Here is a 16,617-nt window from a genome sequence, read left to right on the forward strand (position 1 = left end):
TGGAATTGGCTACGACACTAGTAAAGCTCGATAGAGTCATAAACAATGTTAGGAGAAAGGAACTTTTCTCCGCTGCTTCCGCTTGCAACCGTAATGGTAATCGTATTCGAGCCTGCCACAAGCGTCCCGGCAGGGATCGCGTATTCTATGGGAGCTCTTGTTAAACGCCCTTCCATACAAGCTTGGTCGAACTCACCATAAAGTTGATTGAGCCCTCTCCAGGTTCCCCGCGTGACACCCCTGGAGTCAATCTTGGTGGGAGCAGCAGGTGTCGCGGAGCTCCATGAGTTGACTTTGATTGTTGGTCTACCGCTTGCAAACGAAGAAGTTGTGCGAATGCGTAGTGTGCGGGCTCCAATTTGTGACGATGATGCGGTCCATTTAATCGTAGTAGGGTTATTCATCAGTGAACCTAATGCCAGGGTTAGATGGGAAGACAAAGACAAAGAAAGACCTACTGAGCCATAGGGAACGACGATGGACTAGACGAGCCAATAGTATATGTCACAGATCCCCATGACCCCATGCGAGAGTCGCTTGGATGCATGGTCTCAATCTCTGTGCCACTTTTGTTAGGGCTAACTTGACGGCTCAGTGACCGGGAACTTACTATCGGCATTCAAGAATCCACTTGGGGTTCCATCGGGCAAACCAATCTGCCAAACTGTGGTCTTGATACTTTCGGTTGAGCTCAAAGTTAAGCTAGAGCTCTTTCCTGCCGAAACGGTAACACTCCCGGTTGCGACCTCTAGCTCTTTCTTGAATAGAGTCGCCGTGTAAGTACCAGGCTTGACACCCGAGATTGAGAACGAAGTGCCGGAGACTTTGGCCCAATACTGGGCGTTCGAGTTTTTCAATCCCACAACTGCTTGGAAGCCGGAAGGAATTCCCGACACGGAGCCAGTGATTGTCCCTCGCCCAGAATCTGCGACGTAGCCTTTCAGGCCGAGATCGGCAAAGAAGGAGAGATCTATGTTTGCGCTGGGAGCAGTGCCAGATGTGAATACGAGGGCATAGGGACCGAAGAATCCAGTGATAAGATTCGGTCTGGGCGTGGTTGGAATTCATGTCTATGTGATGTCAACGCACGAAAGTGTTCCAGTAATTCAAAGACATACACCAATAAACCTCATTTGCACCATCGTCCGATTGGGAGTCTAAAATAACGTCAATTGGAGTCGGGCATGATTCTGAAGATTGAGCCGACTCTGGTTATTAATATCCCTAAAGAATGGTCCGCCACTGGAAGTCTCATATGCATTTCCGGGAATGACCTACCTAGCGTTCAGTAAGGATATCGCTAGTACGATGGATACATACCATGTAGGCTCCCACACCGCTCCCAGAGATGCCATGAACTTGATCATCAATGAACTTAACAGAAGAATAGAATTTCGACCTTGTCTGGCCGCTAACCAGGAACACATCGCTCCCTTCAATGGCAGTCCCACCTATATACAGGTACTTCGGTAAGCAACTCGACTCTGGAAAGTAAATCAAGATCACCTCGTGGGTTAGATGGGGTCGGACTGCTAGTGAAAACAGATGATTGAAGCCTGGAAATGAACCGTAGTTCACCAACCGAAGGCTCAGCGTGGTATAAGTACCAATGTATAGTGCGCTCTGACCGCTGCGAGCGATATAGTATTGAGTCTGCCCAATCTCTTCAGCACAATGCCTCAATATCCGAGGAGCAACTCACAAGAGTGGATGTTTCAATCGTAACGATAGCAGTGGTTCCAGAAATCTTGGAGCTCACTGTTGCTGAACCAAGTCCAGATCCAATTTGTGTGAATTTCTTGGAGTATTGAAGCTCTTTTCCATCATATTTAATGGAAGTGATGTCTCCGTTAGTGGTAGAAACTGATAATACGAGTCAGACACCAGAAATATCAAGTATGTCAGGAACATACCCCGGTAGATGAGCTTATTTCCGGTATCGACATCAAGATAATTTGAGCCTTTGGTTACACCAAAAGCGGCCAGAGCACTAGGCACGAGACCCAGTAAAATGAAGGGACCAAAGATCATAACGAAAGAATAAACGAATGAAGGGAGCGTTATTTAGGGATCTATCATGGGGTAGGCTTTATATATCAATAGTGCACATGGCCAGCTATCCGCTCGGGCCGTCATGAAGCGTGGGCACGCCATAGTCCGGCTGATGAGCTGGCTGAAAGGACTTTGCATGCCTGATACGGTTACGGAAATGAGGCATCTGTAAATAGACCTTCTGAGGCTAGTTACGAAGCGAGGTCATGCATGCTAAATAAGCGTGCGTGACCATCAATAGAAGCATCAGGAACAAGCATGTGAGCATGTATTCGAAAAACTCCGGCGATGATCGTACAAATTAGTACAGTTCAACCGAGTCGTAGACAATATTGGGAGATAAGAAAGTATCGCCACTACTCCCGCTAATGACCGTAATTATGATCGTGTTGGATCCTGTGATGAGTGTACCGGATGGAATAGAGTATTCTGAATCTGGAAGTCAGCATATACAACGTTGCCAGGGCGCCAGATGTACAAACCATATATAAGGTTATATCTGCGTGTGTTTTGATGGTTAGCTGAAATTCCTCAAGATAACTTGTTACCGCCCACCCTCGCCACGTTCCTCGGGTCACTCCGCGGGAATCAATTTTGGTAGGAGCTGCGGGACTGGAAGACGTGGTACGGATTCGTAAAGTCCGGGCGCCGGTTTGAGAAGAAGTCGCGGTCCATTTGATAGTTGTTGGATTGTTGACGTTGATAAACCTTAGCGGAATGTAGGTAAGCACATTTCGGGTAATTGGTGTTTGAATACTCACTGGGCCATAGGGAAGGAAGAAGCCGAGGAACTCCCGATGGTGTGTAACAGGACCCCAAGCGCTCATTCTCGAATCTGATCTGCGTCGCTAATGAGACATAGCGTTGGTAATAGTAAGCTAAAATACTTACGGATGCATAGTCTCGATCTCTTCAAGAGTCTTTGGCGTTAGTAAACGAATTTCTCCGGGCCCGCAGTTACTTACTATCGGTATTTCTATAACAAGTCAATTAGAAGATGTCAGTTTACATTTTCATGAGGACTTACAAGAATCCTGACGGAGTGCCATCAGGAACGCCGATTTGCCAGATGTTGGTCTTGATACTTTCGGTCGATGCCAGGTTGAGAGTTGTGGTCCCACCAGCGGTTACTGTTACGCTTCCGGTCCCGACCTCAAGTTCCTTCTTGTATAACGTTGCGGTATAAGTCCCTGGCTTGACACCAGTAATTGTGTAAGAAGTCCCAGAGACAATTCCCCAATATTGCGCGCCAATATTATCCAAGCCAACCATAACCGTAAATCCAGATGCCACGCCCGAGATAGTGCCCTTTACGGTACCACGGCCGGAGGCAGCAACGTATCCCGTAAGCCCCAGATTTGAGAAGAATGACGTATCGAGTGATGCAGAAGGTGCTATTCCCGATGTGAAGACCATCGCGTATGGACCAAAGAACCCGGTCCGGAACGGTTGTGTTATCATGTGTCCAGAATTCATATCTAAACGGGATATAGGTCAGATTAAGGTTCAAATTCGAAAATAGAATATTTGTAGACTTGCACCAATACAGCTCTTGTTGGGCCGAGCCTAAATGGAAATGAACATGCGCCTTCTTAGCATAGTAGTAAGTTATACTCACCCTGATTATTGATATCACGGAAGAATGGGCCCCCACTTGACGTTTCGTACGCATTTCCAGGCATTACTAGGAAGGCCTATTGATTCGCCTGATCCACTCTCGTGGGTGGAGCAAGTACCATATAGACACCAATGCCGCTTCCAGTTACACCATGGACTTGATCCTTGTAGAATTGGACCGAGGAATAAAACTTGGATCGCGTCTGCCCACCAGTACTGAATACATCACTCCCTTCGATCGCGGTTCCACCTAACATAATAGCACTCCAGCACTGAGCTCCACGGACTGGATAATGGACGCACCGTTTACCTCGGACTGAGTGTATCCATTTGGGAGAGCAGATTTAGACAAACGAGCGATAAAGCGCAATTCTCCAACATCGGGTCAGCCGTTGTATAGGTTCCTATATAAATAGCACTCTGCCCGCTCACGGCCACATAGTATTGAGTCTGCCAAACTGGTTTGAATGAACGTTATACCATAATCAATTAAAATTACTGACTAGTGTGCTAGTGGCAATAGTAACGATTGCATAATTCCCGGAAATTCTATATGAGACTGTTGCAGATCCAAGTCCAGATCCAATGTGCGTATACTTGGACGAGTCTTGGCACTCGATGTTACCATACTGAGCGAGGTGATGTCACCGTTTGTGGTAGAGACTGCGCGAGTACTTAGCCCCATAGGCTGACCCTTTAATGAATCTACTAACCTCGAAAAACCAGCCCTCACCAGTATCGACACTCAGATATCCGGAGCCAGTGGTCACTCCAAACGCAGCAAGAACACTTGGAACGCAAGCGGCGTACGACAGAGCGATAAGATACATCCAATTCATCTCGATCAGGGTATACTTTAAATATATCCGCATCACAGAGTCGTTTTATATTGGTTGACTACCCGTAAGGTAGAAACTGGCATCTGGAGCGTCATTTAGCCGTCTGGACGTTCCAGACTCTCCGGATGCAAATAAAGACCCTAGCCAAAAGTCAAATTTGTTAGCATCCGCCCAACAGCCACCAAGGACCCCCTTCCAGACTTCTGGAAGTGAGGTCGACGACTAAGTCTGGAAGGGGGGGTCACCCCCCCCTTCCAGACATGCAAGTGAGTCAAATTATTCTAAACTGCTCAGGGTCCAGTCTTGGCAGCCATTTTGTATGCAGACCACAATTTGTACGTACCACAAACACATTGTAACACATGCATGCAACGCACAAAATACATAAAATGTTGACCTTTGTAATAATGGTCTCTGGCGTCCTCAAAAATGAGGTGGTCATGTAAACGCAACCGTTGTTCCAAGGTCCCCTGTTTCTGTGGCCCCATATACCTTGCAAGGACCTCATCCGCGCACAAGTAGTGGGGCCAAACACGCCAGACATGTCACAGGCTACTGATTTTTATTTCTTATATACTCATATGACGTTGTATGTTAAAAACAATTGCATTTATGGTCCGTTGGTGTAATTGCAAATTGGTCAAGGAGACGAATCATGCTTGGTCTAGAAATGTAGACTCCACCCACGCGGCTGTGCCACTTCCGTCTTACGGGAGGTGCATGCGTCTGGGGTCCTACCTAGATCATCGGAGCGGAGTCGGCCCGTATCCGACGGACCGTTTATTTGGCCTTCTGACCGTGCCAGATCTTGCACGTATCTTACGGGTAGTCAACCATTGTTAAATAATGGGGCGGATCAATTAAGCCCGGCCCGTCTGGCCATGAGAGGTCAAAGACCGCAGCAGAAGCAGGCTGCTACTGGTGACCGGAAGACTTTAACATATCCAAAACAGGTTTCAATAGGCTTAACCCGGCCAGATTGCCCAAGTTTCATAATTGCGATTGTATCATCTGACCCATCTAAGGCGCATCTCATCGCTTTTGGAAAAGCCAAAGCAATAAAGCAGCCCCGAGAAGTAATTTCAGAGTGTCGGTATCATTTGTATCTATATCAAGGGACAGCGCGGTAATGCTCGGACGGATAGTTAGCTAAATCGGACACTCATAAGGCCATGGGGTTATTGTTTAATGATGGAAGTTCATTGATGATGAGAATGTGTTAGCGCTTACCAACCTAACTGACCAGGGTCCTAGGTGGGAGGCCTGGCAGGGTTTACTGCGATGCGGAGAACTCCCGTACTGCAGACAGTAGATACAAAATAGTTACGCTTGGTCCTCTTTGTCAAGTAGCTTCATCCTCTATATACCATCCCGCACATGAACACGTAACTTTTACCAGCTGGGCGCTTGGGCATACCTTTCAGGTAGTCAAGTTATTCAATGCAATTCTCTACTGTCTAAACATATTGTTATGTATACCTTTAGATGTTAAATTTTATCTTCCTCTTGCCTTTATTATAGCTCATTCGATACTACTTTACTGACAAGTGGCATGTATTCAAGGCCATTGCAGAACAGGTTTATCATATCGCCCTATTTAGACAATGATCATCATCGCTACATTCATCTGTTTTTCTTTCCTTCACAAGGCTCATTCCATTCATCTCAATGTCCAAGGTCCCGGTGGCTTGTTTGGCCCCGCTGGCCACGGTATGTCCCAGGCTAGCAGGTCTTGGTCGTAGTCGACACCTGGTACATATCAACTTGATCCAAATGCTTTTTGCCCAGACCTGGCCAGCTTCTCCACCGACAAAACTCCATGAGAGTCGCATATGGATTTCAATTTCTCTTCCGACATCCCGCTTAATGCCATGCTCATGCGATGGCCAGCTAGCCATCTGACTCGTCGGGGTGCCACCCTTTGAGATGCTCTGGATGTAAGGTGGAATAATGCATGATATCAGGCCAGTAGTCGTCTTTGATGGCTTGGGTAAGAGCAGCCACAATATCCTGGTTCCTTTCTCGGTTTATTCTTATTCTTCTGCTCTGGGGTAATATCGATTTAAGTACTTGCAAATAACCCAAGATTTGTTTGAACGAACTAACTTCCTGAGGTCTGCCTTTTCCTTGCTTTAAATTTATTATTTTCTTTTCTTCTTTTGCGTGGACTCGGGTTTTGTGGCACCAATACCGGGACCTTTATTAGTAGCAATTTCAGTGGCCGTTTCCATATTTAATTTATCATATATACATGAATCGATTAGACGGGTTCAAAGCAAAATAATCAAGCAACGTCTCACCAGAGTGCATGTGTCTAATCCCGAAGTAGAGCGCGTCGGCGCAGTAATCTGCACCGCGAAAAGACGTCCACCACGAAGTTGAAGATTGCCACTACTTGCCTAAATTAAGCATGGATGAATATTACTATAAGACTATTCTTCTTACCAATGCATAAAACACTGTTTTCCGGTGATAATATGAAATATTTGGGATCTTAAACAAGTGCGCAACATGGGGCGAACGGAGGTGAGTGGTAGACTACAAAAGTGACAACCTGAGCGGATTTAGGGTGGGTGGACTGCGCCCAAGGAACTGTCACTGACTAGTCCAGAGGAAGTCTTCGTGCATATGGGGCTACCATAAAATACTGGACTCCGGGCCTAGTCTCCAATTTCAATTGAGCTTAAGTGACAGCTTGTATAACTGGAAAAGGCACGAGATAAGGTAGAAAAGCCAATCATGTTTCGTCATCAAAGCGGTTAAGCTGTCCAGGTCGACCTGACAAGTAAGCCGCAGACCAGACGCTGAGAATTGAGGTAGCTCTTTGTAAATTCCGGAGCTCTACACCGAACTAGTAGAGGTAAACATCCTGGTCTCCAAACCCCAAAGTTCCACATATGGTTAATTGTTGTTTGAAGCTTGATATTTGTGGTATTCATATAAGGCATGTGGAATGTATACGTTCGGAACGAGGACAGAATCATAATACAATAGGCAGGAAGAGCTTGTAATAGTAATATAGTCTGGGGATGTAGTGCATGTCACCATCCCAAGCAGAGTGAGGTATATATGTTTATGGAGAAATACACGCATACAAAAATCGCATACTCATATCATCAACGTGGCCTGGTCCCCCACAATCAACTCAAAGTTTCAGTACTGCAAGTAGATACAGCACACAAATGGCTTAAGATATCTTGCTCAGACCTTACCCTGAGCGAAGTCTCGCGGGTTGAATACTGCGCGTCCAATCAGCGTGAGGAAATCTTTTAATATCGAAATGAGCAATTAGCTTTGACAAGAGTTAGGTTCGCTTTCGAAACTTGTCTTATCATTGCAAGCTGGAAGGAAAACGTAGATTTTGTTATATGCAAATCAACACACGTACGGCGGGACGTGGGCAACCAACCCCCGGGTAATGCGACCGCACGGTAGCGTATTACGATCAAAAGTACCGTTTGCATTAGTATCGACACGATCCGTTTCCAACTCCGGCAATTATGAATTCGCTCAGCGTCATTGGCTATTCATCGACATCCTCCTCCTAAGGCCATGATATATAGTGCATATGCTCATCACCACAAAGAGCTATAAAGCCACTGCTCATATACATCATGAACTCACACTAGCTCACACTAGCTCACGTTATTCAATATTACCTACTCCGATTAGATTGTTGTACATCAATTATGAATTTGGAACGAGCACCAAACTCAGCGCTTGAGGACTTCGCAGCTGGTTAATACCAGTATATCACTAGACTTGGGCTTGCTTGCGGTGAGCTTCAATTTCATTCTCACTTCTTTTGAATACCTGTATGCTCATTTTAGTGGTAGATCAAGGCCATTGTCAACACCGTAACCCTTGTGATCTCGGCTGAAGTCGGAATGAATGCGCCTCTCGTGGGGTACACTGTGTTAACTTTTGTCCGTGGCAATCTAATAGATGGTGCGAGAGCTGAGTCGATGGAACGATGGCCAAAGGAAGCGTGACATTCTACCTGGATGGCGATGAGCTCTGGGTGCTCATAAGGCTGAGGTTTTCAAGCCCATTGTTCCCTCCCGTCAATGAGGCGCTCAAGATCGCTAAACTCGGTGAGCTCGCAACTATGGTAATTTTATCTCTTATTACTCAATAAGGTGCTATATCCGCCGTCATCCGATATGGAAGCGGAGAGCGCTGGAGCAGGGAGATAGTAGTTCTCATTGACAATCTTTGTATAAAGAATATAAGCACCCAATGTTTCCAGTTTGCGAATAGGATCCGGTACTTGAGAATGATAATTCACACATCATTATGGGTGGTGATGAGCTGCGGGTTTGTTGGTCCGTAGGGAAAGTCTCGCAAATGCCCATTCAGAACATCCGCTTTGCAATTGCAGATCCGTGAGTTGGACTTTCGAAGATAAAAAAACAAAAACATAGTCGCAAGGAGTATGGTAGTACCAGAGGACCACAGCCAGTTATCATGTTCATCCAGAGCAATAAATCGATGAGCCTGATCATCCTTCTAAGATTCACTACAAAGATTGGTTGCCGGCTCGATAACAGAGTCTCGCGGAGGTCAAGCCCATTAGGTAAATTGAGCGGTGCTTTGCACATCGTAGGCTATTTCCTCACAAGAGGATTATGACATTAGCAGACAGCTATTACTCCGCTACTCGGCCTCAGCTTCGGCTAAATGTACCAGGGCGCCTACATCGCTTATCCAAAGTAGTGTTATGAGCACGGTTAACTCCAGAAATATCTGTAGAAAGTTTCCTGGCGCTTAAGCTGTGCTGAATTGACCCCATCAAATTAGGACCCTGTAAAACTGTGGCAAACAAAAATCAATTTACTAAATAAGGATGGCTAAGCGCTACTAAAGCATATAGCCAACTAGGCATTCTGAACTCGATGTACACCCGGGTGTATTGTAAGGCCGGGTGAACTTGGGCCACATGCGATCGAGTTGTTGAATACCGGGCTGCACAAACGAAGGATATCCAGTGATGAATAGGTCTAAGAATTGAAGGAGACTTCCTAAGCGGATTTCGGGTACGGTTGCACGACATTAGGGTAAATTTGAAGGCCCGAGCATTGTGTTGAGGAAAGAAGGAGATGTGCATCCCTAGACATTTCGCCCGAAAAGGTGAAGTCACATCGGACGTTAGTCTGTCATTTCACGCCGCAGTCATTGTTTATACCCGCCTGAATACCCGGACAGCGCAAAGTAAGGCTCCGCTCCAATTAGCGTCAGAGGATAGCATCACAGACAAAGTCGATCGGGAATGACTGCTAAGCCAGAGATATCGCTGACAAGTGAGATAACAGGAGTATTCAGATGTTAGTATATCATGCATGATCGGGAGTATGTGAAACATATTACTACCACGATGCTAACATGGGAGATATGAACTGTACCCTATGAGTGCCTACCACACACTTGGTTGTGGACGGTTGACGAGTATTGCGGATATCAATCTTGGTCTATTCCCCGAATGGTTAGAAACTGTAAACATTGGCGCATGATCGTTTCCTCATCTCAGGAAGCTATATACTTGCAATTGAATACGCACGGCGAGTAACTTTTGAAAGCATTTTCTAAAATAGGTTTGGTTATGATTAAGGTAGTTCATAAATCGAAGCTTGGTGGTAGTAGGTATATCAAGTAGCTAAACGAAAACCAAAGCTGGGAAAAACAAATGGAATTATTTTACGATCTCTAGTTGGAGCAGAATAGATATGTGGCTAAGTGGCTAAGTGGCTAAGAGCATTTTCTCGATGAAAGCTCCACGTGAAGGAGCTGGCTACATTAGGGCGTACATATAGTGTTAATGGACTAGACCCGAAAAGAGTGAGTTTACCTGTAGAGCGAGTTCATCGATAATAACAATCGGCTCTTCACTACCTGGTGGCCTAGCCAAAATAGAGTGGGAAATTCTTTGCGCCGCACCGCGGAATGTGTTCATGGCTCGAGCTTACCTAGAGAAGGGTTGGTTAGATTTTCTGCGTTGGGGGTAGGATATTCCGTCCCTAACACGAAATGTTCTGGTAATGGACCCCTTGACGAAGGCCCTTTTGTCCAGTGATTAAGTAATCGCCCAAGAGGTGGCATTGGCTAATTGCTTGAGTGTCCACGTGACATCACGTTAATTAGTCATCATATGATCTCCGATCGTGAGGCTGGATCTCCTGAGGATCCACCACTACCGCGCCACGAAAAAACCGCGTTCTCTTGGGCTCACCCCTCTTCTGCCATAGTTTTCTTTTTTCTTTTTCTGTGTTTTCGAACTGTTCTCCAATGTCCAATCGAGGCGGCAGAGGTGGAAGAGGAGGAGGACGAGCCAACAACGTCAGAGGGCCCACATCGGCACTGACCGAGTTTTTACGAGTGAGCCATTATCTTGCCTGGCATAGGAACACTCTGAAATTTTGACCACAGGAGCAAGGAATCTCAGCTCGGAACACCAATATTTATGCTCGCCGCATCCAGACGTCCGATGAGGTTCCCGCAATCGCAGAAGAGCCCGCCACTGAAGCCGGTCCCTCGGCTGCCGAGCCTGACTCTCCGGGCGAAGCTCAGCCCACATCCAGCTCAAGGCCAGCTGCTGGGAAGGTGAGTCTCTCGAACATGCTGGTGCTCGTTTATCTCAGTTATTTTCTTAGCGGAGGCGAAATAAAAACGACGATTCTGACTTGGAGTCGGACAATCTCGATGCAACAGACGATGAAGCTGAGCAGCCCGCGACCAAGTCAAAAGGTAAAGGCAAAACCCAACAAAGCAAAAAGGAGTTAGAAAAGGCAAAAGCCAAAGCCAAAGCCAAAGCCAAGCACGATGCGAAGCGCCAAAAGCAAGACGATGAAGAACCAAGCGAGGATGAATACAAAGCGCCCTCGAAAGGGCTTCCCGTAGTTCCAACTTCACTTCCCCCCATAGGAAGTTTTGAAAAGTGCGTAGTCTGTGGAAAGAGTTTTACTGTGGTATGTTTCCTTCCTGCGATCATTTCCAGTGTCAGTATAAGTGACATATTTTGTGGTAGACTCGATACACTATGGCTGCTGATCCACCTCCCGGTTTCCTCTGCCATACTTGCGCAAAGCGAGTGGCGGCGATCCTTTCAAGAAAGCCGGCGCTCCTCGGGGACGAAAGCCGGTCGCAGAGAAACGCAAGATTGTTAATTTTGAGCAAAAGGACGTTTTTAAGTCCTTGGCGACAACATGCATCGAGGTACCTACCCCCAATCGGACTCAATTGGCTATTCGCCCTTACTATTTCATTTAGATCATTGCCAAATACATTGACGACATGGAGGCTCTAGGAGATATTGGCCACATTAACATGGATAAGATCTCAAAGATTCTCGCTAAACAACGCAGTCTGTATGTGCTCCGGAGCTGCATGCCTCGCCGAATCTGAAATCTCACATTCCTCTAGCACAGACTCGACTAGCAAGCTGTTCTACAGCGTTGAGAATACAACCCTGACGCTTTATGACACCAGTCGTCTCGATCCACCGGCCTTCCATACGCTAATTGCTCTCAATCCCAACCTGGAGCAGGTTCGATTGGACTATTGCCGTGGAGTCGATTGCACAGTCCTTCCCACTTTTGCGACCAGCCTTGCCAATCTCACACACCTAGACCTTTATGGTGCATTCCTTGCTCGTGCCCCAGCCTTCATCGAATTCTTCACTGCGATTGGCTCTCGCCTCGAGTGCTTCAGATTGGCACATTCGCCCAGACTGGACCTTGACTGTTGCCAAGCGCTGGTACACAACTGTGCCGACAGCCTGACCGACCTGCGCTTATCGAATGTTGGAAAGCTCAACGACTCATGGTTGCCACTTTTGCACAGGTGCACCAGCCTTAAGCGCCTCGAACTTTCTTACCCAGGAGGCGATGCTTCCCTCACCAGTGAACCCGTCGTAGAACTACTCGGGGCTATTGGTCGCGGACTTGAACATCTCGATCTGAGCGGCCATCCGCTTCTAGAAGATGAAGTTTTGATCAATGGGGTCATTTCTCATGCACCCAATTTGACCTCGCTCGCGATATCCAGTGCTCCGCTCCTCACAGACGCTGGTGTCGCACAGTTTTTCGCAGAATACAACCAAAAGGCGGGGCTCGAGTATTTAGAGATGAAGAATAACCCACTTCTCTCGTCAGACTCACTCCGTGCGTTCCTGGATCGCCCCACATCTATAGCTATCCGGCAGCTTGTGATCAACGGCTGGAGGGAGACCGAAGAAGAGGCGTGCAAACTGATTCCTAGCTCTTGTCCAGAGCTGAGGAGGCTGGACATTGGGTTTGTGCGTTCTGTAGATGACTACTTGATCAAGGAGATTTTAGAGGGATGCTCCAAGATTGAAGAAATCAGTTGCTTTGGGTGTAACAGGGTGACTGAGGCTTGTCCAAAAAAGGTATACTATATTCTTTTAATTTCAAGATGCACGATCTGACATTCTGAATTTAGGCTGGAGTCAATATTTATGGAGTTGAGGCTCAAAGCAAGCGCTGAAATGACCGGTTCAATTCAGCTTTACTGCCCAGTCAACCATATTGGCCACTATTTCTTAGTTTATTTCCTGATTTTGGTTCCTACGCACTTGGCTTTGATAGACAAGCAATGTGTATATTTACCTAGCTTCTTCGTAATTATATCTGAGATTTTGCGCTCGCATAACTTGCAATCCAGTAGAAACATTTCTAGTTTTTCTAGGTATACAGCATCCTCCAAGCGGGCTTGAGGCTTGATTTGTATAGGTTAGCTCACCTGTTTACAATTACGGTCCTTCGGTCCGTATGCACCATAAATATATACTTTTCAATGTTCAGAGTAGAATAATAAAATACAGGCACGTATGTCAAAAACACATCGATTACTAGAGTAGAACTGCTGGGTATAGGTATCATCATTCGCAATATGGGCATGATCAATGGTTGAAGGAGAGTTCCATGTAAACTTCCGCTACTTCTGCCGGCGCCTTTCAAAAATGTACTTCTCCATGCCCTGCCAACATATGATTTATCTCAGCTGCAGGCAAGTTAACCAAGAACGCACCTCTAACTCTCTCAGTCGGCTACCTAACGCCAATACGCCAGCTACGTTCCTTCGAAATTCTCTTACCGCCTTTAGAGTCTCTTCATCGCCCATGCCTCCCACCGCCGTCGCTGCGATCTCGGCCTCTTCTTCCTCTTCTCGGCTCTGGGGAGCTCCGGTCATACCAGCCTCCGTCACAGTGATGCCGTGAGCCTTGTTCCTGTATGTTCGGTCCGACTCGGGATCACCGTTCGACTCGGCTCCAACCTCAGGATAGCTAGAGTTATTTTCTTTAGTCTCTGATTGTAGGATTCGTAAATCTCGAGATTGCAAATTCCAGTCGGCTCGTAAGAGGATTTGAGCTGGACTCCCTTCCTCCAAGTGAGCGACCAAAAGTCGTCGCGCTACTCTCTCGAGCGAGACGGCGTGCTCCAATAGTTTCTTGAGATCATTGGTGTTCATAGCCACATCCGTGTTCGACTTTACATCCGTTGTTCCAGAATGAAATCGGGTAACAAGAGTTGAGTGCATTTCATCTATTGGTTCATTGGAAGGATTATTCTCGGGGTCGTTCTTGAGTTGAGTCTCTCCGGTTGCTTGACTGGTTTCATCGCCAAACCGAGCCCTTCGCTGGTCCATACGCCGGTTCGACAGTCGTTCCAAGATATTCTGAACAGCCTGGACGGCGAAAGATGCCATGATTGGCCTGAATATTTATATGACGTGTGAGTATGTATTGATGAATCAAATAATAAGTGCTTACACAGCTATTATGGAGTACACGATGAATATGACTGAAAGCGTAGTATTCGATTAGTGCGCATATAGCTACCAACCCTGCCAGTAAAGGCTTACCTCGGCCTGCAGGCGAAATTGGGGCTTCAATACAGTGTTAGATACAAAGAGCTTCCGATTTCTTTAGCCACGCACCGAAGTCCCCGTATCCGATCGATAAAAAAAACACATAGCAGAAGTACAAGCCATCTCCATACGACCATGACTATATACTGGGTCAGTCTATCTTCATTGGCGAGTAAATCGGACTCACTTCCACGGCACCAAATATAGCAGCGCCAGCGAGCCAAAATAAGAAACCCAATCAGAGATTGTGCCAGATCCACACCCTGCTCCCGCCACCCTTGATGCTCATGCAGTTCCCTTAGAAATGCAATTTCCCGTTGAAGTGAGGGATTCTCAGCCCTCATCTGGGATATCTGGAAACACAAGATTAGAGATAGAGTGAGAAAAACACTTTCCGTCACTGAAGAACACGGGCCGCCAACCTGCCACGCCTTTTCGCGCTCTGCCCGTTCTCGATCCCTGTGCTTTTTTTGGTGTTTACTGAAAAAGGAAACGATCATGGTGATACAGTTTGCGAGTAGTGTTATGCCTGAGAACAGAATTAGAATTGGGCCACCGGAGTTATAATAATATGCACCTAATAGACCCAGAGGAAATAATAGAACTTTGGTCGATGGTTTAGTGGGATAGAAGTCACCGAATCCGACAGTCAAAAAGGTAACAATTGTAAAATAGATGCCCTCGATCAAGACTAAGCTTGGGATATTCCTATTAGATAAAATAAGCTCACTTGAAGGTATGTCCATTGTTCCTTAAAGGAGTGGTATCAAACAAAAGGAGCATTAAACGGGTGGATCAAACAACACATCAGATATCACAAATACTCACAATACGTGAGAATATTAATGAAGTCAAGGCAATTAAAGCGATTAACATTGTATTCTGGAGCATAAAGTGTCGTCCAGCCACGCGAATTTGTACTTTGGTATGAGCAGGGGTTGAAGGTTGATCATCTTGAGAAGGATCCCGCTTGAACTCAAGCATCCAATGCAGAAGTAAAAGCGCTAGAACAATCCCAGAAGCAATCACTGAAACGACACTAGCGAAGTTAGGTAAATTATGTAGTTGCCGGTAGATGGATCACATTTGGGTACTCACGCTGACCAAAACCCTTCTGCATATGAAAATTGAGGCTGGTTGCGGGTCAAGGCTCCAAACACCACAAGGTTGGTGATACCTACTACGACCTGTTGATGTGTGAATAAAGGTAACATGACTGATGATAATGAGCATACTTTAACGATCCAACACGCTACAGAGATCTGAGTAGCGATCATCCACCTTCTGCCTTCCAAAGAGAAGCGGATCACAAGCAATGCATTTGCAACCAAACTGAAGCTCAAACTCAATCCAGAAAGAATCAACGAGGCCCGAGGGTCTGGCTGAGGCTGGCCATTTCGTGTATACCATTTTTCCTACTCCTCGTTAGGAGCGCAGGGAGAACCAACGGTTTGATCACTCACAGTCAATGCAGGGATATCAAGTAAAACGGCAAGCGGGGCGATGACCGCTGCCGTAAGGGGAGATATGCTTGCAAATAAATAAAGGGGCCGTAAGACGTAAGACATCAGCAAAGTACTTCTCGAGGATTTGACTCTATGTCGAAGATGAGAATGCATTGGATGTCTTTCTCTGAGTCTAACGGGAATAAAGTCACGGCTCAAGCCAAGCTGCAATTGTAGCTCAAGAACACCAAGGGATGAGCAAAGCTGTGATGTCATGTTCTAATTAAAGGTTTGGTTAACGCCGTGGTGGCTGTACATGGAAGGACCAATCATGACAAGGTACCACGTGAGTTTATACATCCCGAACACGCGTATTCTGAATATCCTTGCTTCGGATTGGTTTCCCGCAGTCTTTTACGATTTATAGAAGATATGTCCATCTTGTGCTCCGAACTTCTCGGGGGACAGGTAGCTTATGTGATTCCATGTGGCTACTGGGCCTCCGAGAATCCCGGTGTGCGTGAGAGTGGATGGAGACGGCCCCCGGCGAGTGACTGTATTTAGGATAGAGAGCTGCGCAAAATTTAACGTGACACTCCATCATCACAACTTTAATTCAAGCCCGATAACTTTTAAAAGGCTCCGAGCCGGAATCTGTGCTACGCCAAGTCTCACTCTCGTGAGCGTATCCGTTAGCCAAGTCTAGATCTTAGGCTTATATTTGACCTTCTTGCGCTCACTCAACGGTTTCAAGCATGAAAATGGAGGCTAACCATGTGATC

The 16,617-nt window shown here is 46.4% G+C and overlaps 3 protein-coding genes across 3 annotated transcripts; 1 reads left to right on the forward strand and 2 right to left on the reverse strand.

Moving 5' to 3' along the window:
- Positions 1–17: 17 nt before the first annotated feature.
- RhiXN_10800 (rhamnogalacturonate lyase) lies at positions 18–4,508 on the reverse strand (the record flags this gene model as incomplete). The annotated part of the gene is made up of 24 exons (XM_043330615.1): positions 18–145; positions 197–412; positions 459–482; positions 611–981; positions 1,022–1,070; positions 1,119–1,157; positions 1,208–1,274; positions 1,321–1,451; positions 1,507–1,532; positions 1,583–1,653; positions 1,703–1,863; positions 1,914–1,990; positions 2,361–2,481; positions 2,535–2,551; positions 2,608–2,892; positions 2,944–2,962; positions 3,018–3,028; positions 3,080–3,530; positions 3,671–3,746; positions 3,789–3,919; positions 3,973–4,041; positions 4,102–4,127; positions 4,173–4,357; positions 4,383–4,508. The coding sequence occupies 24 exons, from the start codon at positions 4,506–4,508 to the stop codon at positions 18–20; spliced, it is 2,877 nt and encodes a 958-aa protein (XP_043185960.1).
- Positions 4,509–10,790: 6,282 nt separating this feature from the next.
- Positions 10,791–13,007, forward strand: RhiXN_10801 (DNA-dependent ATPase; the record flags this gene model as incomplete). The annotated part of the gene is made up of 8 exons (XM_043330616.1): positions 10,791–10,880; positions 10,932–11,105; positions 11,156–11,439; positions 11,500–11,510; positions 11,590–11,717; positions 11,772–11,869; positions 11,925–12,909; positions 12,963–13,007. The coding sequence occupies 8 exons, from the start codon at positions 10,791–10,793 to the stop codon at positions 13,005–13,007; spliced, it is 1,815 nt and encodes a 604-aa protein (XP_043185961.1).
- Positions 13,008–13,457: 450 nt separating this feature from the next.
- RhiXN_10802 (uncharacterized protein) lies at positions 13,458–16,111 on the reverse strand (the record flags this gene model as incomplete). Its single annotated transcript, XM_043330617.1, has 9 exons — positions 13,458–13,499; positions 13,551–14,235; positions 14,293–14,323; positions 14,385–14,408; positions 14,578–14,743; positions 15,219–15,429; positions 15,489–15,577; positions 15,626–15,805; positions 15,854–16,111. 9 exons carry the CDS (start codon positions 16,109–16,111, stop codon positions 13,458–13,460), a joined length of 1,686 nt encoding a protein of 561 aa, XP_043185962.1.
- Between the last annotated feature and the right edge of the window lie 506 nt (positions 16,112–16,617).

The sequence above is a fragment of the Rhizoctonia solani genome, chromosome 14, assembly GCF_016906535.1.
Source record: "Rhizoctonia solani chromosome 14, complete sequence".
Lineage (NCBI taxonomy): Eukaryota > Fungi > Basidiomycota > Agaricomycetes > Cantharellales > Ceratobasidiaceae > Rhizoctonia > Rhizoctonia solani.